Source organism: Harpia harpyja, chromosome 15 (assembly GCF_026419915.1).
Source record: "Harpia harpyja isolate bHarHar1 chromosome 15, bHarHar1 primary haplotype, whole genome shotgun sequence".
NCBI classification, from domain to species: Eukaryota; Metazoa; Chordata; class Aves; order Accipitriformes; family Accipitridae; genus Harpia; species Harpia harpyja.
Window position 1 is genome coordinate 7,063,368 of NC_068954.1, and position 24,945 is coordinate 7,088,312.

The following is a 24,945-nucleotide window of genomic DNA, read 5'->3' on the forward strand; positions in this document are numbered from 1 at the left end:
TAATTAATGAGGATGATTAGGCCATATAGAAAAGGATATAGTTCTGATAACATGCTGTTACGTGTAACTGATGACTGAATTAAACCCTTACTGTTTTGAAAGGAGATAAGCAGTTTGTCTCTTCCATCTGTAGTCCTGTAAGTAACTGTAATTGCAAAATGCTGAATGACCCCTGTGGGACTGACTGGGATTTTTCTATGTTAAGACTCGCCAGTAGGTTGCAGTGCATGAGGGATAATCTTTGGATGGGATCTAGAAATATTTTTTTACCATCTCATGTGCTAACTTATGGAAATTCATGTTTTCATGTGGTACTTCTTGGTCTTGTAATTTTGGTTCTTATTTTATAATTTTTTTGTTGAGATTAGTGTGATGTTTTGGTTTTGACAAGTTTGTGTAGCAAAGATGTTGTGTTAATTCACAAATGTACATCATCCCCAGATGGGACAGATTCAGCTCCAGATCAGGACATCTAAATGTTGAAGCCTATATGTCAGTAGAACAGTTTCAGAGTTTCATAGTTAGTGCCATTTGGTCTGGAATTGGAGACATTCACAGAGGATTGCTAGATACAACCTGACAGATAGTTATTAACTTAGCATTTAACCTCAGCTACCTAACATGCACAGAAAGTCCAGTTACTCCAAGTCAACGTTTTCTTTTCAAATTGATTCTCAGCTTTGCAAGGATGGCATAAATGCTGTAACATATGGCTGACTCAATTTGAGGGGTGGGTGGGTGGTATCACTCTTTTGCAATACAGAATTGATCTCTTGAGGGAGAGGAAAAAAATTATTCTTTTACCATAAACAATGTTTCCTATAGACAGACCTTGCTTTGATCCTTTATTCTGTTCTGTGTAGTGTGTTTCAGTACAGGGATTCACCTTGCACTGAGCAACTTTGAAGTTCAAGGCATTGGACAGCTGATTATTGTAATCAGCTGTTTGATACCGACTTAATAAAAACACAGTTCAGAATCATATAATGGCAAGTTGATGCTGAACTCTCAGTGTAATTGCTTTTGATATAGGCAGCAGTGCTGTACAGCTGGGTAATGTATTTGCTTTTTTGGGAAAGAAAGAAAATATGGTCATGTTACTATAAGTTCAGTAGTGTTTGTGTTCTCTGAAACTAGAGAAAGAAATTTAATATGGGTTTTCATGCTTGCTTAATTACATTTCACTTGTCAGAATAAAATCTTTCTGCATTAAGAAGAACTTATTCAATAGTGGTAGGGGCACAGAATTGAAATCTGTCCATAGCAACTTTTTCAAAAATACCCACTACAAGGCATTTTTGTAGGGGCTATATTAGACTGAGCCCAAATGGTTTCAGCAGTGTTTGTATAAAGAACAAGTGTTTTTGTAGGCTTTTGTGACTGTTTTATCAGTGAGTCTTGTCCTTAATACAACCACAAAGATACCTCTTCTGGAGCATTTTCATGAATCAGATTCTGAGGATGAGGTTGCTTGAGATATCTGTCCTGAGAGGTGCCAGTACTCCTTCAACAGGAGAGAGATTCGGGTTGAGTTTTACCAGTTTAAGGAAAGTGATGAATGACTGCATTTTAAAATAGAGTTATTTTCAATGTACTAATTGTAATACTTTGTAAATTTTTAATGGCTGTAGTTTGTCCAACTCTCCCACTTAAATATACAGTGATAAGGAAGCTTAAAACAATGTTTTTCATGCAACTGCAGTGTTTGTTGCAAATGCTGTGAACTATTTTTTTTCTTACATTACTGTAATTTAGAAGTCAGTTGAAATAGTTCTTCTGATACTTAATTTAGAACTTTTTTTGTGAAAGTGACCATTTTTGGTTCAAAAATTTACCTGATTACTCTTTTAAACTTGCATTGTACTAACTAAGATTGAGGTTTACATACTGAAATTAAAATGGGTGCGATCAGAGCAACTCTTCAGGCTGGAAAAGATGTAATTCTTAGTTTTTAGTTCTTTGTACCTCTACTGCTTATGCATGTTGCTGAAGCACTGATCTTATTTGAAGAAACCTGCATTTTGTTCCTGTTTTTGCAACTGGTTGTCCGGGAGATACCAGAGGAATTACTCCAGTTCTCTGTTTCCTGTCTGTGAATTGATTGCCTCCTTTGTGAAACACTGTGAAATCAGCTAGTAAACTAGCTAGACATTACAGTATGCAAAGCAAAACACAAATAAGTCTGTCTTTGATAGAGAATATCTGTCTGCTTATTTATTTGACTTTTTTTTTTTTTTTCCCCACCCAGAAGCCAAAGAAACCTCCGCCTCCAGTTAAAAGTCCAGGTATGTAGTGTATGTATGGTGGTACGTGTCTGAGGAAATATTAAATTTCAGAAGCAGTGCATGACCTCAGAAGAAAATTCAGAAGTAGCTTTGTATTTCCTAGTAATGCAGCCACCCATAGTCGCAGTTTAAGGTTACTTTTTATGCTTTATGTATTTTTCTGCTGCTATATATTTTTCAAAATTATGATGGAGCGTACCTACTTTGGAAACATTTTAATACAGGCCTACCATTTTCTGGGCTTAAATGAGTGTTTATAGCTGTATTACACTCCTTGCAAAGGAGAAAATATAAACACAAATTGGTGTACGTCATATTTTTAGTTAGTGACTAAGATAATTAAAGCTCTTTGAGAAATGTCTATCATTTGTTTTTTACATTCAGCTCCAAAGCCTGAATTGCCAACTGGAGAGAAGAAACTCCCTACTTTGAGGCCTGAAGAAAAAGGTGAGACCAGTTTTCTTCATAGTGAATTTCAGACTATGCTCTTGTAAATGAGTTACAGTTTTTAGCTTGGCTGCTTTGTGCATTAGGTACCTATTTGAAAGACTTCACACAGATTCTCTTGATATCATCTACTGAAGCTGTCATGTCTGTGATGTTATGGAAATGTCTTCAGAGTGATTAGAAGAACTACACTTCTATGAAATGTGTATTTCTTGTTATTGCATTACATTCTGAAAAATGTTGATTGCACTGCATAATAACATAGTTACTATTGAATTAATTTAAGTATAGTTCTGTGATAGTGACTACAGTTTGAATAGCAATAGTAAATTATTAGAAATGAAAACATTTGCTGCTGCTTCTGAATGTTTTGGCCAAAATCAGTCTCTGATGGAAAATATTTTTGAAAGAAATACACACACTCCTTAGATGGATGTTACAGTCACAGTGCTCAGAAATTGAGATTTCTTGTCCTGTTAGTTCTTGCTCTATTCCATATTTTCCAGTTCCACAGAATATAGGGATGCTTACCACTTTATTCTTAAAATTTAAAGGATACCTTTTTTTTCAGAACAAAAGCTACTATTATCACCCAAACACATTTCTAAAAGGCTTCTTTTCATATTTGAAAAACTTGCCAAGTCAAACTGTTAAACTGTTTTGATTGTGTTTAAAAGGTAGAAGCTTAAACAAACATGCTGGTTGGGTCTTAAAGAAGAAATTCTGATGTTACTGCAGCTCAACCTTATTACAGAAACATACTCTGTTCTGTGAATAGTGAACTGTGGCTGACCATGGCTAAACAACATTTCGACAAGTAAGCCTGCTCGATGGGTTTCTTGGCTTCCTTGGGCAGTTTTTATGACCCACATTTTAAACAAAGCATGTTCTTGGGTGTTTCATATGAAGAATACTTGTTTAAATCAGCTATGTTTCCTCTGCATGTGAGCAAACCAGTTATTTTTATCTGTTGGAACAATATCTTCAGGTGTGAATTGAGATCAACTGTATGACTAGAAATTTTGATCACTTGGCTCTTTATAAGTTTAAGTTTATTTAAACTGAAGTTTAATTTTAGACTGGTTCTGTTTGTATTATGGTGTTAACCTTTGCATAGTTGAGCTCAACTGTTTATGGTGGAATATAGGAAAAAAAAATTGAGTGACGCCATCCAAAATGCTTAGGAACAAGAAAGCTTCTGAAAAATTAAGTAAGGTGGAGAACCGTCCTTTACTGTGGTACAGGAAACAATGGAGGAAAAGTTTGTCTTGTGTTCAGTTGAAGGTCAGGTCTTAAAAGTTGCTTATTTAGGTAGCGGTAGTGTTTTACTAGAAATGCCCATTTATCAGTACAGTTTTACTTGTGGAAAAATAACCATGTTGATACTAGTGATTAAATTCGTTAAGTATGAAATTGTACTGTAATTAGTTTTCAAAAAAAATACTAATTGAGCAGCTCTAATCACAAGCTATCAAGCCATGTAATTTTTTTATGCCTATTTGGAGACTAATAAATCTGCCTTTAATTGTCATCAAACATTGATCAAAAATTAACAGCAACACTCCTATAAGTACTTCTGTGTTTATAGTGAAGGACACTTAGTGGTATCACGTAGAAATTTTTGTCCAGCGTAAATGTCTTCAGATTAGTATTTTTATTTCCATTACTAAACTGCTCATTTTTAGCCAACCCTTTTATTTTTCACTGCGGAGCAAAATCCAAAAAAGAGGCATGCCATTTTGTCCATCAGAATTGTCTGACTTCTGTGCTCATGGTGAATCTTGACCTTTGGTATTAACTTCTTCCACTTAGCTGTGGACGGTTTTTATATTTGGATTTTGAGTGGGAGTAATTGAAGGGAAAACTGACATGATAATTCAGGAATACGATTTGATGACAGTATTTTTTCAGACCTGTTTATGAACTCACTTATTGTTAAAAACAAAAGGATTAATTCTCAACTTGTGTTCAGCATAGCTAAAATAAAGCTAATTGATCTTCAGTAATGCTAGCTGCTATTGGGCATTTAAAATTTAAATCTTCCATATAGGATCACTAGTCAGAAGTGGCTAGCACTGTTAGCAGGCTCTTTTACAGAGGACAGTTAGCACCACCGTGTGGCAAAATCCTTCCACTATGTCAGGATTTTATTTTTTTGATACTAAGAGAGACTGGAAGGGAATGCCAACCAGTTCAGGTTTTTTGTTCATATCTTCTTCAAATGTTCCAAAGCAGGAAGACAATTCTGCCCTGGATAATGCTTTTTTTTTTTTTTTTTTTTTTTTTTGCAGAGGTATATCTCTATGATCTGTTTACTTCCAAGTGTACTTGTGAAACAAAATCGGTGTTTTCCCATTTTACAGTTGGAGGGCTGACGCTCAACGGCTGCAGAACTTGTCCAAAGGAAGTCAGTCATAGAGCCGGCAGTTCAGGCACTTAGCTGGGATGGAGCTGAAGCAGATTTCCAATTCTACCCCAAATCCATAACATATGTAAACATTTTACATTAGACCAATGCTTGATTAAAAGCTGTCATAGGAGGGGAGGATGGGAAGAAGTCTCTCCATCCCAGTTTACTATTTACTGCCCTGTAAGGGCAGTAACTGTAAAGGACTGTAACTCCTTACTGTACCCTAACAATAGTCTTTTAAATCCTCAGTACTTTATGCATGCCTGACTGAGCTGTAGTATAGTGTTACAAGGAAAAGTAGAAGGTATACTCTGGATATCCCACAGGGTGTGGTTAGGGAACATGGGTTGAAAACTATTCAACTAACATTTGTGAAGAAGCTTGAATTTTTCAGTGTCCCATATGTTATATGTCAGCTTGTCTGGGCAGAATTCAATTAGGTCATGCAGTCATTGAACAATAAATTTAACTTTTTTTGTTTGTTTGTTTGATCAGCCATACTTAATTTGTATCTTGAATTTGTAGGAAGGTAGACTTTATCTAAAGTAAATTCAGTTATTCAGATAAATATTCATTTTTTCCCCTTTTGTCCATAGATAAATTATGCTGCTTGTGGGTACGTAAGAAGTCCAGTTACAACAAAATAAAACAAACCCCTGCCTTTTTAAGTGGAGATAAGGTGAATTCACAGAAAACAGAAAGCACTAGCAGTACAGAGAGATTCTTGGTTCCTAGCTGTCATTTTTAGTGCAATAATGTGAATCCATAATTTCTTACTACTGTTTCATGTCAATAGAAAGACATTTTGCTTGCTTTAACATAATGTTTTTTAAGTTCAGGTAAGTAGTTAGTGTGTTTTGATAAGGTATCACTTAAGACACTTGCATATCTATTTTTCACTTTGATCTTCAAAGAAAGTATTTCTGACAGCAGTTGCTTTCTAATTTATTAGCATTGTAAGAATTCTAGACAACATGCATTTTTTTAAATGTTATGGTGACTTATTTTGTCAGATGAAAAAGGAGCTTTGGATCAGAAGCCTTTGAAGCCACAAGCTCCTCAAGTACCACCCAAGAAGCCTATTCCTCCAAGCAAGACTAATAGCTTACTGAGAGCAGGGCTTCTGCACCCAAAACGTCCAGATAAACCTGTTTTGCCATCATCTGTATCCAAGTCAGTATAACTTAAATTTTATACCCCAAGTATATTTTATTTGGTTTGTTGTTTGATCTTCCTTCATGGATGAGGTGGGAAGAAACCTATTTTTTAAGGGTGAAAATGATGCAAAGATAAGTTTTGCCCTACACCTACCAGTGTCTTCATTCTCCAAGTCTTTATCAGTGTGAACTTACAACTTTTTAATTCTTTGAGACATTGGATCCATCTCAGAGTAGATAGTACAGCATAACTAACCATGGGGCAGATGAAGTTATAAATCTGTGGGCTGCTTTGCTTTTAGCCTTCCCCATAAGAAAGAAGTTGTAGCTACAGTAGCAGTAAGGTGTAAAAGAATCTGTGGACATGGCACTTGAGAATTATTGTGTCGGAAAAAACCAGAAGATTTGAGCTGCATCAACGTTCAATGTTTCAGCACTTTATATAGAATAAGATAGATGGAAAGGAAGAGTTTAGCACAGTCAGGACCTGTGCTAAAGGTACTCAGTATTGCTCATGTGCTCTTCTGGGGAAGAAAGCACCTATTACAGAACCACATCCAGTCTGTATGCTCTGTCTTGAATATTCTCAGTTGAGCTACTGTACAAATAGGGATGTAATTGCTCACTATTTCTTAGATCCACTTTTAAAAATGTTTTTTTCTCATGAGTTTGAAAGAATTATTTATGGTGTTTCACTAAGACTCATTTTGCATCAATACAGTCCCTCACATACAGTTTTTCTTTCTGTCTGCATCAAAGTATTTACTAGATCCTTGCCCCAAACTGTAAATAAACTGCTGATGGGTAACTGTCCCTTTGGGGTGTTTAGTTGACTTGAAAGGACCACAAGAAAGTAAGGTCATGAGGCACTTTGCCTTGTACAAATAAAGGAGGAGACGGCTGCTACATCAAAGAGCTTGCACCTTAAACACCTTCAAAGATACAGGGTGGCAGCAAGCATTTGTCGAGGTTTATCTTTGTTTATTTACAGCAGACCCTGTATAGCTGAACCACAGGGAAGAATATCTAAAGGGAGAAAAGGCTGAGCAGGAGGGCAGTCAGGAAAGGGAGTGTGGGTAAGGCACACACTTTGGACAGTTGACTCCAACAGGGATCAGCTGCCTCTGATCCCACCCCGCACAGCCCTGGGAACACTGGATGCCTGACTGAAGAGTTAGACCATTGCCACATTACTTCTGTTTAGGTTTTCAGTGTGTCATTGTGTTATATCACTTGCTATTTTGGAGAGTTTCCCAAGTAAAGATTGATTGATTGATTTATTAGCCACAAGTCATGTTCTCTTTCATTTTAGAAAATAATTATGGCTATAAAGGGATACACATGTGCAGTTAAATAGAGGTCTGTAGTAAACTGTGGTCGTTTAATAATTGAAAACTTTAAATCCTAGGGGTATTTAAATGTTTAAATATCTGAAAGTTTAACATTCTTCTAGGAAGATAAGGCTGCTATCTCTTTTTCTACTGCAATAAAACTTCCAAATAAATGATTTGGGAGGTGAGTTAATGACAGGGACACATTGAAGCTGACAACTAGTCCATTTATATACTTTATATATGGCATGTACAGGACAACGAGGTGATCAGGCCCAGCCAGTGTGGGTTTATGAAAGGCAGGTCCTGTTTGACTAACCTGATCTCCTTCTATGACAAGGTGACCCGCTTAGTGGATGAGGGAAAGGCTGTGGATGTCATCTACCTAGACCTTAGTAAAGCCTTTGACGCTGTTTCCCACAGCATTCTCCTGGAGAAACTGGCTGCTCATGGCTTGGATGGGCGTACTCTTTGCTGGGGAAACAACTGGCGGGATGGCCGGGCCCAAAGAGTTGTGGTGAATGGAGTGAAATCCAGTTGGCAGCCAGTCACAAGTGGTGTTCCCCAGGGCTCGATACTGGGGCCAGTTCTGCTTAATATCTTTTATCAATGATCTGGATGAGGGGATCAAGTGCACCCTCAGTAAGTTCACAGAGGACACCAAGTTGGGCGGGAGTGTTGATCTGCTGGAGGGTAGGAAGGCTCTACAGAGGCATCTGGACAGGCTGGATCGATGGGCTGAGGCCAGTTGTATGAGGTTCAACAAGGCCAAGTGCTGGGTCCTGCACCTGGGTCACAACAACCCCGTGTAACGCCACAGGCTTGGGGAAGAGTGGCTGGAAAGCTGCCTGGCAGAAAAGGACCTGGGGGTGCTGGTGGACAGCCGGCTGAACATGAGCCAGCAGTGTGCCCAGGTGGCCAAGAAGGCCAACGGCATCCTGGCCTGTATCAGAAATAGGGTGGCCAGCAGGAGCAGGGAGGTGATCGTCCCCCTGTACTGGGCACTGGTGAGGCTGCATCTCGAGTACTGTGTTCGGTTTTGGGCCCCTCACTACAGGAAAGACACTGAGGTGCTGGAGCGTGTCCAGAGAAGGGCAACGAAGCTGGTGAAGGGTCCAGAGCACAAGTCTTATGAGGAGCGGCTGAGGGAACTGGGGTTGTTCAGCCTGGAGAAAAGGAGGCTGAGGGGAGACCTGATCGCTCTCTACAACTACCTGAAAGGGGGTTGTAGCCAGGTGGGGCTCGGTCCCTTCTCCCAAGTAACAAGTGACAGGACAAGAGGAGATGGCCCCAAGTTGCGCCAGGGAGGTTTAGATTGGACATTAGGAAAACTTTCTTCACCGAAAAGTGTTGTCAAGCATTGGAAGAGGCTGCCCAGGGAAGTGGTGGAGTCACCATCCCTGGAGGAGTTTAAAAAACATGTAGGTGTGGCACTTAGGGCCATGGTTTAGTGGTGGCCTTGACAGTGCTAGGTTAACGGTTGGACTTGATGATCTTAAAGGTCTTTTCCAACCTAAATGGTTCTGTGATTCTATTTTTATGCTGTGGCATAAACGATAGCAAGAATTGTAAAGGAAAATGTCATGTGTTCTCTTTTTTGTTTGTTTGTTTCGGTGGGTTTTTTTTGTGTGGGGGTGTTTTTTGGGTTTTTTTTTGGTTGGTTTTTGTTTGGTTTTGGTTTTTTGTCCCTGGACGATGTCACCAGACATGCAAAGAACACGTGGTAGAATAAAAGCCGCATATACAAGGTACTTTATTCTATACCCAGAAAGAAATAACTTGTTCTTGGTAGCGTTTTTCTTTACAGGAAGATTTGATGTCAAGGACTGAGTATGTTTCTGAGTATTTCAAGAGATACTACTGAAGGTGCTATTTAGCTCTTTTGTTTTCTGTTGCACTGAAGTGCAAATAAATATTTTATATTTAAGTGCCAAAGTGTGCCCTGTAGTAGAAGTTTTGGATTATTTTTACAAGAGGATTGTACATGTTTGACAACTCTGCAAGAGCTGGAACGGAAGAATTGGCTTTTATAGGACTAGAATTGCTCTTCAAAAGACTTGATTTTAAGCAAGGCTTTAGAAAATGATAAAATCTACTGAAATTTTTCAATTTACCTGTAATTCTTGGTATGTTTCAGTTGTAAACTGTTTATTGACTAGGTATGTCTTGTCTTTTTTTTCTTACTACAGACCTAATGGAGAAGTTGTTTCTCTTCGACCGAAATCTGAAGTTGAGCCAGTAGCAAAACCAAAGTTAGATTCTGAACCATTACCACTTAGACCAAAATCAGTAGAGGTAGATTCACTTGTGGTAAAGAGCTCTAAAGAATCGGGTAAGAAAAGAATAAAACATTCTTTTTGGTCTTTCTGTTTGGATTGCAGTATTTTACAAGTTTAGAATAAGCTTTTTAAGTAATTTACTCAAAATTCCACAGAGTGCGATTATGCCTGTTCAGTAGAAAGTATATTTTTTTTAGAACTGCTGTAGGTAGCTGAAGGTTAAGAGTCAGCAAGCGGTGAACAGATGTCAGTAGGCTATTTGGAAGCAGTTAATGAGCTCTGTGTTGTAGTAGATGACAGGAAGGGAGAAACATAGGTAATGGTTTGTTCTTCTAATTTGAAAGCATTTTTTTTTGCTGCCACTTTTATCTTGTGTTTTTACGAAATTGTTTTCCTTACTGACTGGTTCTGTTTGTTCTGCTCTTGCATTTCAGATAACTTTTGCTTTTCTGGCTAACTTGCGTATTTTTAGTAATGCCATTACCTTCAGCATTCTGTGATTAAGTTCATAGCTATTTTAGATTATGACTTCATCATACGTTACATTTGGGCCAGCATGGAGCATTGTACACTGGAATTTCATACTTACGGCTTTGCTTAATGCAACTCGAGCCAAACGTGGCATCTCTTTAAATCTAAATTTGTCCAGCCAAAACCTTGATACTGGTTAAAGCACCCACATTGATGATCAGGCTCTCTGAGCTATTATAAAGTTACCTTTTGTCCTTTACAGACAGCACAACTGATTTCAGTCCTCTGTGTGCCTCTTAGGCAGAGATCATCTGCTGTGGGCATATTTTTTTTTTTTTAAACTCTAAAATATTTTTATTGTATGATTAACCACTGCAGAAAAAGCTTTAGTGAATTGTACCTGCAGTGTTTGGCTCGCATATCTCAAATGCAACCTTTCATCTCAGAAAAAGTTTTAGTAATAATACATTTTGAAATAATATAACATATATATGTATATATATGTGTGTGTGTATATATATATGTGTGTGTGTATATATATATATATAAAATTTAGGCCAATTGCGATATTCAGGTTATAGAATAGTTGGTCCTAAAGTGTAATAAATTGATCTAGGAGATAAAAATAATGCATTAAAAAACTGAAGCAGTTTATGAATAGAAAAGAGTACTGTTGATTTTTCCATTAAGCATTTTAAAATGTGCTTCTAAGCTTAAATGCTTTGTATGGGGAAAGGTTAGTTTATGTGTATTTTTAATACAGAAGTTATATTTTTCTGAGCCACAAAAAGCTGGACTTCAGCAGGTATTAAAATATCCTGGAAATATTACAAATATTATTAGTGTTACTCTAAAGTATTTATAAGTTCTTTTTTTATTCCCCAGTAAAATCTATGCATATGCTGTGATATGCCTTGTCTTAAAGGGTTTGAATTGGCAGTTTAACTATTGCATCTATTTAAAGATGAGTTTGAATGAGGGTACGGAAGAAACACTTTCCGGCCAATGTAAGCTGAGAGATGAAAGAGCGATGCACAACCTAGCCTTAAAAATGTAAGCCTTGTCCTACTACTCAGATGTTTATCTCTAGGACTGTGCTAGATCTGTTACTGTGTAGCATAGTATCATTTAGCCGCAGGAAAAAACTCCCCATGAAAGCAGATGGAATGTCTTTTTTTTTCTTTTTTTTTTTTTTTTCTTTAGGTGCAATTATCTTGCCACTCTGGTTATTAAAAGATGTCAACATAGTAGCTGTGATATTAGGTATTCACATATACATAAACCCCCCAATTTTATACAGATTTAGAAAAAAAAATTCTATGAATTCTGATTTGCTAACATAAGATTTTACAGGCTCATGGAGAAATTCAACATTTCAATACCTGTACGGGGCAGGGGACAGGGGTGCATAACAAGCAAGTGGGTGAGGTCTGTTCAGTGATCCTCGTCTGGTGCAGAGCAAGCAAAGGAGGGTCAGGCAGTCCATGTGGGGATGCAGCACTGACAGTGTTAAGGAGCTGCTATTTAAGGAAAGTTTCAGAAATCCTCTGTTATGTGAAAGTGCCCTTGTTTAAAGCGATCTGCATAAGTCACTTGTGGTTTTACTACTCTTGTGAAAATAGACTAGTCCAAACTCCTGCCAGTAAAATGTAATGAATCTCTTGCTTTATGTCTCTGTATGCATTCTGCTGCTAAAGACATAATACTCCATGCAGCAACTAAGGCTATATAAAGCTCCAAACATGTTGGGTCCTTAATAAACAGTCTCAAACTTTGTATCTTACAAGCATTGGAATAGATGCTAAACCACAGGGGAAAGTGTATGGCTGCGGTTGGCAACTGCATTACCAGTCTCTCTTCTTCCCCTGCCCCTCGATCCCACCTGCCTTTAGATTGAGGTCCTGAAGTGAATGAATTTTTAGAAAACCAATTTCTATAAGTATGGGTCTTCTGTTTTGCAACTTAGTTTGACCATGAAGTGTGGTGTAGGTTGAGCCACTTTCAATTTAGCCTAAGGAGAAGCCATAAATATTCTGTATCTATAGAAAAAAGCCAACATACTCCATATCAAAATTAGGCCCCAGCCATCAGATAAGGACAAATACTCAAAAGCATTCAGAAGCATTGATCATGTTGAAATACCTTCTCTTGAAGCTTTATTTGAAAAATTGCATATGTGTTTCTCTGTTCAACTAGAATTAAAGTACTGTAAAAGACTAAAGCTGTAATACTAGCATGCTGAACATGTAAAGCGATTCTGTTTCTTCTACAAATGTTTCTTTTTCCTGCTTTGTAAAATAATTTTTTTGTTCAGAATCTTTTTCTAGACATTCCTCTCCTTGACTTTTCTTTCCAGATTTTGTTTCCTATCCTGTTTGCCATGTTTCCCTTCTTACGTGTCAGGAAATTACCCTACCCTTCTCCATTTTGGTAAGATAACAATCTATAAGGAAATCCAAATGCTTTATGCCATACACATAGCCTCTTCTTAACGTCATAAGAGTAATTTTGAGTTGCAGTTATGGATACTAAAATTTTTGGGTTTCGATTTAAAATGCTTTTTTTGTTTGTTTGAATGCCTGTTTTGCTTAGCTGTTAAAGAAGTTGTTACTTTAAGTATACTTCTCAATTAGGAACTTGTGGGGATAAAAAAAAAAAAAAAGGAAAAACTTTACAGTCTAGCTATAGATAAGCCAAACCTAGTGTTTATAGTGAAATGTGTTCAATACTTATACCACTTCTGGTGTATGTAGGTTGAATGGCTTTATCCTTCTGTACACACAAATTATGCAGTTATGAAGCCTTTAGGCACTGAATCCACTAGTGTTGGCTATTTAGTATCATGAGTCTTGTAAAATGGTGGTTTTGAAAGTTACATATTAGGCATGTGCTTAATTGTAGCAAATACCTTCCTATTGCTCCACTGCAAGTTTAAATATTCTGAAGCTTGTATCTGTCCCCTAAATTTTTGGGGTGCAATCTCAGCAAGATGAGTAACAGGAAAAAGGGCTGCCATCTTCTTTTACTCTGCAGATTAATGTGAGGTCCTGTCTTCTAAAATATTGGATACGTTTCACTTCTGTCATGGGTTTTTAAACCCCAGTCACATGAGATGTTGGAACCATAATTTCTTTAGACACCCCTTCAGCTTTGCTTCTTTTTGTGAAGGCTTTTTAAGACAAACTGCTATGAGTACACTTGAAGCGTTCACAAATTTTAACAAAACCTCTCACCTAATTGTATCTGTTAAAGCTTCTAACAGTTCTGTTATGGATCCATGGTAAGCTTGCAGAAGAGAGATTTCTAGTAGTCTGTCCTAAGCAACTGTTTAAACTTGACTCATCTTTCTAGAAAGAAAGGTGCTCTTGCTCAGCCTTAATATCATTTTTTGACTCAAATTATCCCCACATGTATAACATTGCTCTTTTGGCACTATCATGGGATTTCCTTTAACAATTATCTACAGGCTGTCTGTAAGAAAGTTAACTGATAAATCATTTTATTGGTTGAAATGGGTGTAAATTGTGAAGTTTCAGTGGGTTTCATTGGTATCTCTATTGGTTTCAGTGGGCCCAGGCTTTCTCCTAAAATAACTAAGAATGCTGTTTAAAAAGAAAACAAACAAACAAAACCACCACCACAAACACAAACCCTAATCTCCACCAGCCTGTGCTTTAATTTCTTCCCTATACCAAAGCAACAAAATGGAAAGGTTAAAAGGAAAATGCAAGTACAGTCAGAATTTCCTCTGACTGTAATGTGCTGTTAATATTTTAATGCTGAGCAATTGTCTCAGGTGTAGCAATTTCCTTTAGAAGCTCTTAACAAATAGGACACCCCCCCCCCCCGGCTTTAGTGTCATCCCACCATCTATATTGAAATCATGTACAATTCAAGACTGTAGCAGTCTTCATCTTCAAGCCTTGTCAAATACTGTGGGGTTTTTTCAGATGTACACATTATTCTTAATATGTTCTTAATATTCTTAATATGCCTGATGTTTACTTTGTTTGTGGACACAGGGCTGGCATTACAATCATAATAGCAACTCAATTTTCAATTCTTATTTAAATTTACTGCCAAATGATTTGTCATTTCTGCAGAATGACAAAAGGAGGATTGTTTAAAGGCAAAAATTACTGAGATGGGGGAAAGGGCATATATATTTTTTTTTCTGCTTTCTTTTTACCTTTTTAATAATACCTAACTAACGTAAATCCTGATTTACATTTTGGCATGGGTTAGTGCTCTGGGATTGAGTAAAAAACGTGTTGGTCACTGTTGCTTGACTTTTAATAAGTTAAATATTTTATTGGCACAGACTACAGCAGAAATACCTTTATAGTTATTTAATTCTCCCTCATCCTCTTTTCCGTCAGCTGCTTGCCATTCATCACTCTTCTGTTTCTTCCTTCTTTGTTTTTTTTCCCCCGCTTTTTTACATTGCAGATATGATTACATGTTTACAAAAGACTGTATTTACGTTCTCTTTAATAAAATTAAAAAGCAGCAAAACTGATTGGTAACAGATACTGTTATAAAAGCTTGCATTTCAACAAGGCAACAGATGATGAAATAGATATGTTCAGGGATGTCCAAAAGTTGTGAATATCTTAAGGACTTCAAGGATAGTAACACAGAATAGAAGACAATAAAATCAGTTAAAATATTCAGTGGAAAACTTAGTTTCTACAGGTATAAATTAGCTTTGACAATGTGTGATTAAAACTCTGATTAATCAGATGATTTTAAGTCATCCATCCAAACACGAAAGTGGTATCAATAGTCTGGCTCAGTGTTCTTAGGGCTTTTTTGTTATATGACCTCTTTCTATAGCTTTAAAATGAATGAGAAAATAGGGAAAGAACTATCATAGCTGCTATTTGATAAATCATAATGTCATGTAAAAATCAGAGGTTGCAAAACCACCACCTCCCTGCCCAACAAACCCCAAACCTTGAATGTTACTTTTGGTGCCCATAGTAAATTCTGTGTGGTATTTTAGTTAAACATTTAGAGTACCTAGAATAAGTCTAACGAACTTGTGTTGTAAAAACATATATAATACTTATGATCTTATGTCAATGCTTAAACAAAAAACCTATCTCATTGCACATCTGTTGACAGGTAAGTAGTAGTATTATTTTTGTGGAGAAGCAGTTAAGAAGTCCAGTTGTTAACTAGGTGAACTACTTACGTTGTTAGATTAGATATGTTCTGTTCTTCCTATTAATGTTAATCTTCCTATTAATAGGCAGCCTTTTTCCTAAGGTTGCCTCTTCCCATAGGATGTAAAGAATTTCTACTGATCTAGGAGAGAGTATACCGAGAGCTATGAGCATAAAGAGACTAATGAACAGAGAGATCTGTATGATATAATAAAGTATGAGAATGGAGTTTTGAAATGATTTATGACAGACTTTATGAAGTTGTGTATTTTCTTTAGACAAAACACTGCATATGAAAAAACTACCCTGCACAGAAATATTTGCAGTTAATGTAGTCTTAACTTATTTCACCAACCTGTGGAGATGTACTTTACCGTACTGCTTTTATTTTTGTCTTAGTCACTAAACTTGGGGTTTCATGCTTTTCATGCAAGTTATGTGCTCTCTTAAACAGTTGAATATGGCACCTCTCAAGAAAAGTCATAAATATATTCTTTTCCAGATAATTGTTAGGTCTGTTTTTGCTGCCATGTTGCTACAGCATTTCTGTTGAGAACTTGTATTTAAATGCTAGTTGAATTAACTCTTAATTTTTTTTCAAGGTGGAAAATGTGGTTTCCCAGATATGCCAAAGTCGTGTAGTTGTTTCATATGGCTCGTGCTGTATATACTGAAAATCTTTCAAACAATAAGAATTCTGATAAATTACGTATTTATTTTTTGTCTTGAGGAAAAAAAGTGATAAAAAAGAATGCAGCAAAACCTTCTGGTCTTGATGGTGGTCTATGTTTTCATTTTTTTTCTAGATCTGTTAAGCTTTGATGATGTAATAGCTACCTCAGATAATCTATCACACCCTACTGCAAACCGACCCAAGATGCCTGGTAGGAGGCTGCCTTCACGTTTCAATAGCAGCAGTCCTGTGAGTATATTGGGTGTGTTTTCCTAGTAGTGAACTAACTTCCCAGGAAACAGGGTTGTACTGGGAAACAGTTTTATGAACCATTTATCTGAGGGCAAAATGCTGTAGAGGTTCAGTTCCTATAGACTTTGTCTACAGAAACATCCATTCCCCGGAGGGAAGCGTATGTAAGAGAAACAACGTGACTGTGTTGCAGCTGAAGGAGTCTTTCTGTTCTCTGGGGTATTACTGCAGTAAGTACTTAGCTCTTCTAGCGTCACTGATGATGAAATAGGTGGTGTGCATACACACAACTCTGAAAGTGTCTTTAGTGCTTTACAGGCCTAACAATGTATAGTCTTTGGCCACAACAGATTTGTAATTTAATTTTGCTGTAATGCGGGACTTGTGATCTCGTGTGCTAAGACATGGCATTGTCAGACCATGAGAACCAGGTGGTGCAGAGTCCCTGAAAACAAATTGTATCATCGGATGTCGTGTAGTTCAGTCATGCCAGTTACCATCTACAGTTAGTATCTACAGTTACTGACAGTTACTGTTTATGTTTTATGGAAGTACCTACAGGCTCCCAAAAGCATCAAGGACTTGTTTTGTTAAGTACTGCAGAGATGCTTGAGAATCCTGCCCAAGATTCCTGTGTTTGATGTAAATTCAGCTGAATGAGTATGGTGGGGAAGGGAAGTTCTGACTGGCAGGGAAAGAAAACCATGGTAGTCTAGCAATTTAAGTTTGAGTGTTTGGGTTTTGTGGTTTTTTTTTTTCTTTTTTCTGTTGCATTTTAGAAACATATGACAGTTCTTTTTTTATTTACTTTTTTATTTATTTATTTTTTAAAATTCTGAAAACCTTTTTATTTTTGACGAATGGTTTACCAGGCAAGTCAAAATGTGAGTCCAGAAAAAAATTTGAAGGTGCAGAAAGAAGAAGAAAGTGCCAAACCAAAGCCAGTTGAAACAAAAAAGGTATGATACCGAGGAGCTAGACAAGTAACAGGCAGCTAGGTGTTCTGTCCATCTTGCTTGCATTTCCAGTTTAGATCGATGCAACCACCTAAATGCAAATGATTGTATTTAAATGCAAGTGAGCCATGTCATTTAGTATAAAGTTCATATTAGAAATTCTAGTATAAAGTTCACTATACTAAAGTATATAGTTCTTCAGTTCTGATGGGAGCTATTGTATCAGGTAGCATAAAACTATGGTATAATTTCCCAAATAAGCTTCATGGCTGCTCATCCTCTAGTCTCCCGACAGACAGAACAACTGAGTAGAGCAGAAAGGTGCAGAAAAGATTGCTTATAATGAACCTGTGGGCCCCATTAAATCACGTTGCTTTTTTGTTGTTGGGTTTTTTTTTTTGAGAGAGAACTGCAGTGTGAGCACTTTTTTTAGTGACTACAGGAACCTCAGGGAAATGCTTAATAAAGAGCTGTATAAAATAACTGCATCTCATATACTACAGTAGTCCATTTAAACTGGACATTGTTTTTTGCCTTTTGGGTAGAAAATTAAGGAAGTTGTGCACATGTAGCTCCCATAACAGTACAACCTGTATGCTCTAAGTAGTCAGTATGATTTAATTTCTCAGCTTTCCACTGATGTATTTTTTTCAGCCATCTGCATTCAGTCCACCAATTCCATCTTCATCGCAGAGACCAAGTTCTGTTATACTCAACTTTTTTCCTGGAGACATCCAACTTAAAGGAGAAACAGATGATGAAAAAATTTCTGTGGAAGAGCTCAGGACTCAGATTAATGATTTGATGGGTTTAGTAGACGTACTGAAGAAAGAACATGGGTAAATATTTTCCTTCTCAATCTCAAAGGGTTACACAGACATCTCCCAAATGTCTTTAATGCCAAACTTCTTTAAAACAAAAAAGAAGGAAAAAAGTGCTATTCTGTATTAATATTAATTCAGAAGTTCGTTCTTTAGAAGTTGATCCAACTAGATGTCCTAAATACGGACAGATTTGATGTCAGAGTATTTTTGGAATTTGTACACATTTTTCCTTCCTACTTTGCACTCCTGCATGCATTACAGCTTTTTGAAAATACTTCTTAAACAGTTAGTACTTTCACTGTAAGGAAAAGTAGATAATTTTTGTGGTATTTAATGTAAGTACATGTGCTGGCCTTGTGTAACACTGCGCACAAGTAATTGCAGTATTGACGTGACTGGTAGTAGGGAAAGATATTACTGAGCTTTTCAAATTGGTGATCATGGTGGCCCGATCATCTGTGTGCCTGTGGGTAGGGTTGTGTTTGGAGAATGATGTAGAAGAAAAATGTAATTGGTGTTTGAGTAAACATAGTAAAGACCAATCTGCAGGAAATTTACCTTTTCTGTTTTTATTTTTACAGCACAGACATTCATTTTGGTACTCTTTAAGAGATGACTAGTGCTAACCAAACCAGCTTTTAGATTGACCTCTTAAGAGGTTGTAGAGCATCAGGATCAGTTGGTCTCCAAAGCAAACTAGTAAATTATGAGTTCTGGAGATTAATGAAGTAGTTCTTCAGTGACTTGATGATAATTCTTAGCGCTTTCATGCCTGAACATAGTTATGAAATAAAACATATTTTAGGAACTTTTTATTCTAAAGAATTTCTATTCTCTATGTAGAAGTTGCCAGGTTATCTTGGTTTAAATTCAACTCTTCAAGTAAAATAACAGTAGAAATTTTAAAGTAGCCTACTTAAAATTGTGATTATAAGTTAGGGGTAAGTGCACAGTGATAGATAAGAAGTGTTGAGAGTTGGTGGAAGCTTGTGGTGCACTAGATTTGAGTACCAGTTCACTAGTGGGCATGTACTTATATGGAAGTTTTATTTATAAGATATAGCATCAGACAGTTGTTACAGGAATTTCTCTTGTAAAATTTAAACAAGACCTGTGCTGCCTGTTCTCAGTAATGTGAAACTTGCATTTCTGGTATCTTAACTACTTTTAGGAGAGAACTGGAAAAACTAAAGAAGGATTTGGAAGAAGAGAAACTGTTACGAAGTAATCTGGAGGTAATATTAGCAGTTTGAGTGGGGGTAAAGTTTTAGAAGTCTCTAGGCAGTTCTGGTATTTGATGCCACAAGAAGGTCTTAATGAGCCTGCTCAATTTTTTTTTTGATTGCTGTGTTACTGTGTGGTTGAATGAATGCCTCAGGAGGCATTTGGATGTATATAGAAGATTCACAGTTCATCTTAGTTGAGCTTGCTTTATCTGGAAAATTTTTAACATAACATATTTTTAACAATATATATGGGTGTTGGAATGCGAGTTCACTTTAGTGTTGCTGGCTTCTGCTCTTTGCTCTGCTATGTTCCAAGGGAGAAGATTAATACTTTGCTTTTGGAAGATTGAAGGACAGATTTACTTTATGTAATCAAAAGAAAAACAGGGCAAAAGTAAACTTTCCTAATTTTTTGATGAACTGTTTAAATATTAAGTGAATAATTTGCCAAAAGAATGGAATGCATCTGAAAAATTTCCTTATGAATGAATGCTAGTCCTCTCAATTTACTGATGAAGAAGGCTACCTGCATTATAATATGATGCCATTAAGTAGTTAATGGGATGAACTCATTGTAGAAAATTATTTCAGTCTGGTACAAAAGGGCATTTTATTTGTGAACTAGTACTTCTTATTGACTACAAAGTTACTTTGGAAACTTGAGAAGAACTTCTGGTGAGTCCCCTTTTTAATGTGTCTCTAAAGTAATCAATGAAGTTGCCTTAAATATGCACTGGGGATGAAGAGGAGGTAAATTCCATGTATCCTCTAAATCCATTTGAAGAAATACAAATTAATCATGTGTCGTGGTTTAACCCCAGCCAGCAACTAAACACCACACAGCCGCTCACTCACTCCCCCCCACCCAGTGGGATGGGGGAGAAAATCGGGAAAAGAAGCAAAACCCGTGGGTTGAGATAAGAACGGTTTAATAGAACAGAAAAGAAGAAACTAATAATGATAATGATAACACTAATAAAATGACAACAGTAATAATGAAAGGATTGGAATGTACAAATGATGCGCAGTGCAATTGCTCACCACCCGCCGACCGACACCCCGCCAGTCCCCCAGCGGCGATTCCCGCCCCCACTCCCCAGTTCCTATACTAGATGGGACGTCACCTGGTATGGAATACACCGTTGGCCAGTTTGGGTCAGGTGCCCTGGCTGTGTCCTGTGCCAACTTCTTGTGCCCCTCCAGCTTTCTCGCTGGCTGGGCATGAGAAGCTGAAAAATCCTTGACTTTAGCCTAAACACTACTGAGCAACAACTGAAAACATCAGCGTTATCAACATTCTTCGCATACTGAACTCAAAACATAGCACTGTACCAGCTACTAGGAAGACAGTTAACTCTATCCCAGCTGAAACCAGGACATCATGGCACGGTATTTTGCATGCAGGCTGCTTTAGGAAGTTAGTCCGAGGTGATGATGCAGCGTTACATGGGGACATGTCAAGTGATTCCACAACCTAGCTTTGACTGCTTTATTCAAAGTGAGTTTATCCAATAAGATGTACCAGAACTATAGGCAAATTTTTAATTAATTTAAATTCTTGTTTGTTTAGCCATACAGTAGTATGAAATCAGCTGTAAATATCAAGCTGTCAAATGCTTCTGTGTTAAGATTTTTTTTTACTTACGTGTCTTTGAAATATAAAGGTTATAATATTGGTGAAAGCTCTGAAGACTTTAGATTGTTGCTACTTTAATACTGATTCTCTTTCTTTTCAAAATGTCCGTTTTCCAGCTTGAAATAGAAAAATTGAAGAAAGCAGTGATGTCTACATGAGACAGTTATGGACTCAATGTTTTTAACTCACCAGGAATTCAAAGCTGAACACAAGGAGAACTGACTCTTATTTCATAATAATAATGGATGCTGGTGTTCTACAGTCTTAAAGAAAAAAATATAGTAAAAAAAGGAATATAGTCTTTTATTCAGAGAGATAAGAAAACAAAAAAGAATAATGGTGTAATTTTTTTGCCAATATAAAAGAGGCCTTATTTCTTACTGTGCTGGAATTGCAGACCTTATTTTTTGGTTTGCTTGAAAATACTACTGAATCTGTATAGAAAGGAGAGGGAATTCGTAATAGATTTTTATTGAATACCTGTAGCTTAATTTTTAAAGAGATCTATACTATAAATAGGGTGATCTATCTTTACAACTAATCTGTAAAATAGTCTATTGGGAGGGGTGTAATAACTGTATCGTAATTGTAGTCACTACTTTTCCCCTAGATGCAAAAGGGAATATATGATATTTGTATAATTTTGGCAGTCTTACCCAGGGTTATGCTGTTGTGCCTGTCTGCAGTGAGAATATTAATAATATGCTGTTTATAAGTTGAGTAATGAGATAGGAATTTTTTAATGCAATGAAGCAGGTGAAACTCCTATGCATTGTAGTAAGAACGAATGATCTAATCTGAGTAGTTTAGCAGAATGTTTTGTCACTTGCACTATTGGATTAAAAAGGGATTTGGGACTGAATCATGAAGCTATGACAAAATTAACTTTTAAAACCACAAAATGCAAGAAAAACAGAAACAAGGCTACAATCCAGTCTTAACTCAACCTGTTGTGCCTAAAATATTACAGCATACAGCATGAAAAAGTAAACCTTAAGTCACAATGTCCGTGCTTCTGTGTATTTAAACTGAAGTCATCAATCTTTCTAGTGGTTAAATATGCATCTTGATCTGTTTTTACGATAGTCAGGTTTTGTTTATAATATGTCTCTAAATAAATCCTTTTGGAACTTTGATACTCTCAAAAGGTCTCAATATTTATATATTTATGCCATAAACTTTCTCAGTGTATTGTGTATCTCTAAATTTAATAACATCTTTGTATTTTAATGAGTGATTGGAACAATTGCTTTGACAGCATTGTGCTGGTGTCCAAGATGGCATCTTTCACATTTTATGGAAAACAGTTGAAATCTTGTGGATTGCCATTATCTTTAACCCCTGAGCTCAACACAGTGCACCAGAATAATATACAAGTAATATGTAAAGTGGTGGGAGACAATGATATTTATTGCTGTGTTAATTTGATCAAACAATTAAAAAACATACAGCTCAGAAAGCCAGTCAAATGCATTACTTCTGTTAGTAATCACCATATCTCCTTTTGGTTTACTAGAATTTAAATGACAAAAACATGCCACGTAGTTTGGCAACTTCGCCAGTAAGAGAAGTAATTAAGTTTCTATTCATGGGAATAGTCATAAATATAGTAATTATTTAGTGTGTCACTTGAGCAAGTGACAGGGAAGTGTTACTTCTTGAGAGTATACATTTTCCACAGTTGATGCATCATAAAATACAAACATCAAAAGGTCAGTTGGAGGATGTTTGTCAATTGCTGATTTAAATTGTTCATAAAATTTGGTTAATATACTATGAGGTATTAGGGAATATTTGCTAGTCACATTGCTAATAAGCTGATTCAGTATCAATGCTTTTAAGTTTTAATTGCCTAGATGCATCACAAATGAAGACTTGAGCCAGATCTTTATATTGAGGAATAATGTGCAGCAGTAATGCTTCTCATCAGACACTAAACTCTTACTTAGAATTCATATCTCTGAGTCAGGTGACGAAAAGCAAGAGTTGAGCCTAACGGAATAGCCAATTTTGTTATACAAGCTCTCACTGTGATTAGAGCATGAAACAAATCTTGGAATGGATTGCTCTACAGAAATTGTGTCTGCATGTAAGCTTGTAGCAGATGAACAGAACAAGACAATCGGCTAAAACCACAAATGAAGGGTGTTTGTTATTTAATGGCCTTTGTTCGCTGTAGCAATAAATGACCCAAGTGCAATGACTTGACTTAATAAAACCCTTCTTTAAAAGTCGCTGCTATTGAGTATTTTTAGCCATAAGGAAGTTGCCCCAATATATCTCTGTCTTGTCTTCAGCTAGTGTTACGTACTAGAGTGGAGGGGGAGAGGGTAATGGTTTTGAAGACATTCCACAGTACAAGTTCGTAAAAGCAGTATGCTTCACTGACTTGTTTACCGGTGCTGTAAAATGATGCATGCTATCCAAACTCAGCAAATAAAGTAAGTTTAAAAACCTGTTGAAATGTCTGCTCAGTTCTGTTCAGGAATGTTTCATATGCCATTAAATTCTTTGCAGGAGGAGTTTGGCGGGTGGGAGTGAAGTGTATTGTTATTTATATGGTCTGCCTTTGAGGCTTTCAGATTTTAATTTACTCACTGGGATGCTCTGGTTCCTGACTCTCAGGATGGCTTAGGATCCAAACAGTTGGAAATCTTACTGTTTTAATTTGCAAATGTAACTGGGAATCTTACCAGTATCTCTTTATTCCTTTTTTTTTTTTTTTTTCTTGTTGGTCCATATTGAACTGACCTTATTGTGCATCTTCAGAGCCTTTTTTTAAGATCCCTGTTGACAATCAGTAACATGGATAAATGCACGTTTGAATCACTTCTTAAATATATAGTGAAGAACTGAAGACTGAGAGCATGGCATGTTTAAAAGGGGTATGTACGAGGGAGAAGGCAGATGAAGAACAGAATAACAGAAGGGCATTTTTCAACTGCAAGGTTTTTATTCAGTCTTTGTAACTTTCTCTAAAAAGCTTTTGTTTGCATACAAGGTACAGTGTTAAAAAAAATTACGGGTCTACTTTTTTTTTTTTTAATTTATTTAAACAATCACCAGCAAGATAACATTTTTCGTTAATGTTGCTTCGGGGGAATTAAGTTTCTGATGATACCTGTAATGTATTGCAAGGTTTGACTTTGGGTTGTGTAGCAAAGTATCTGTTAAACTTTTAAATAAATACCTTGTATTCATTGAAGTCATAAATTAGTAGAAGTCTGTTAACTCTTTCCAAAGGAAATGGTAAAACCAGTTTTTCACACCTGCCTTACTTTTGACTGCTATTAAAGTTCTCTGAGATGTTCCTGATTGCTGACTGTTTGCTTTCTCAGAGCGGTGTCAAAGCAGCTGGTCATATATCTTGGGTAATTGGATTTTGCAAGAGCTGAAAAGACAAACCACTCCCTTTTGGGTGCCTAGGCACATACCTCCCGGCTTGAAGAATGCAAGCAGCCTTGACCAGCTTGTAAAGTGTGAGACTGATGCTGCTGGGTTCGGGGTTTGGAAGTACCGTCCTTGCTTGTTGGAAATCATGGTTTGAATATCTTTTTAAGCCCTCAGGAGCACAGATTCACACTTCTTTCTTCTGGGAGAAGCATGTGTGTGTGTCTGAGTGTTGAAGTGTGCCAGCCTTTGTGTCCTTCAGAGGACTATTGCTTAGGTTGGGGAGGTGTTTGAGAATCAAGGGGTATTCAGTCTTGCCATCGTAGCAAAGGTTCAGGGAATGTGTAGAAGCACAACTCCAGGTGACTAGGGGAAGAAGCCTTTTACAACAGGTGTCTGTACCTTGATGTGATCTGGTCTTTGGCCCTTCTGACTTAAAA

At 36.8% G+C, this 24,945-nt stretch overlaps 1 protein-coding gene across 2 annotated transcripts in view; it reads left to right on the forward strand.

Annotated features, from left to right (window-relative positions):
• CD2AP (CD2 associated protein) overlaps positions 1-23,579 on the forward strand; it is an 85,114-nt gene extending 61,535 nt beyond the window's left edge. Inside the window, exons 10-18 of one of the 2 annotated variants that reach the window (XM_052809568.1) lie at positions 2,249-2,285; positions 2,670-2,732; positions 6,156-6,315; positions 9,820-9,962; positions 16,355-16,470; positions 17,346-17,432; positions 18,084-18,268; positions 19,425-19,488; positions 21,232-23,579. In XM_052809568.1, the coding sequence (XP_052665528.1) occupies positions 2,249-2,285; positions 2,670-2,732; positions 6,156-6,315; positions 9,820-9,962; positions 16,355-16,470; positions 17,346-17,432; positions 18,084-18,268; positions 19,425-19,488; positions 21,232-21,273 (897 nt within the window). In that variant the 3' untranslated portion in view covers positions 21,274-23,579. The remainder of the gene's footprint in view (positions 1-2,248; positions 2,286-2,669; positions 2,733-6,155; positions 6,316-9,819; positions 9,963-16,354; positions 16,471-17,345; positions 17,433-18,083; positions 18,269-19,424; positions 19,489-21,231) is intronic. The other variant, XM_052809570.1, reaches the window with a different exon arrangement.
• Positions 23,580-24,945: the final 1,366 nt, after the last annotated feature.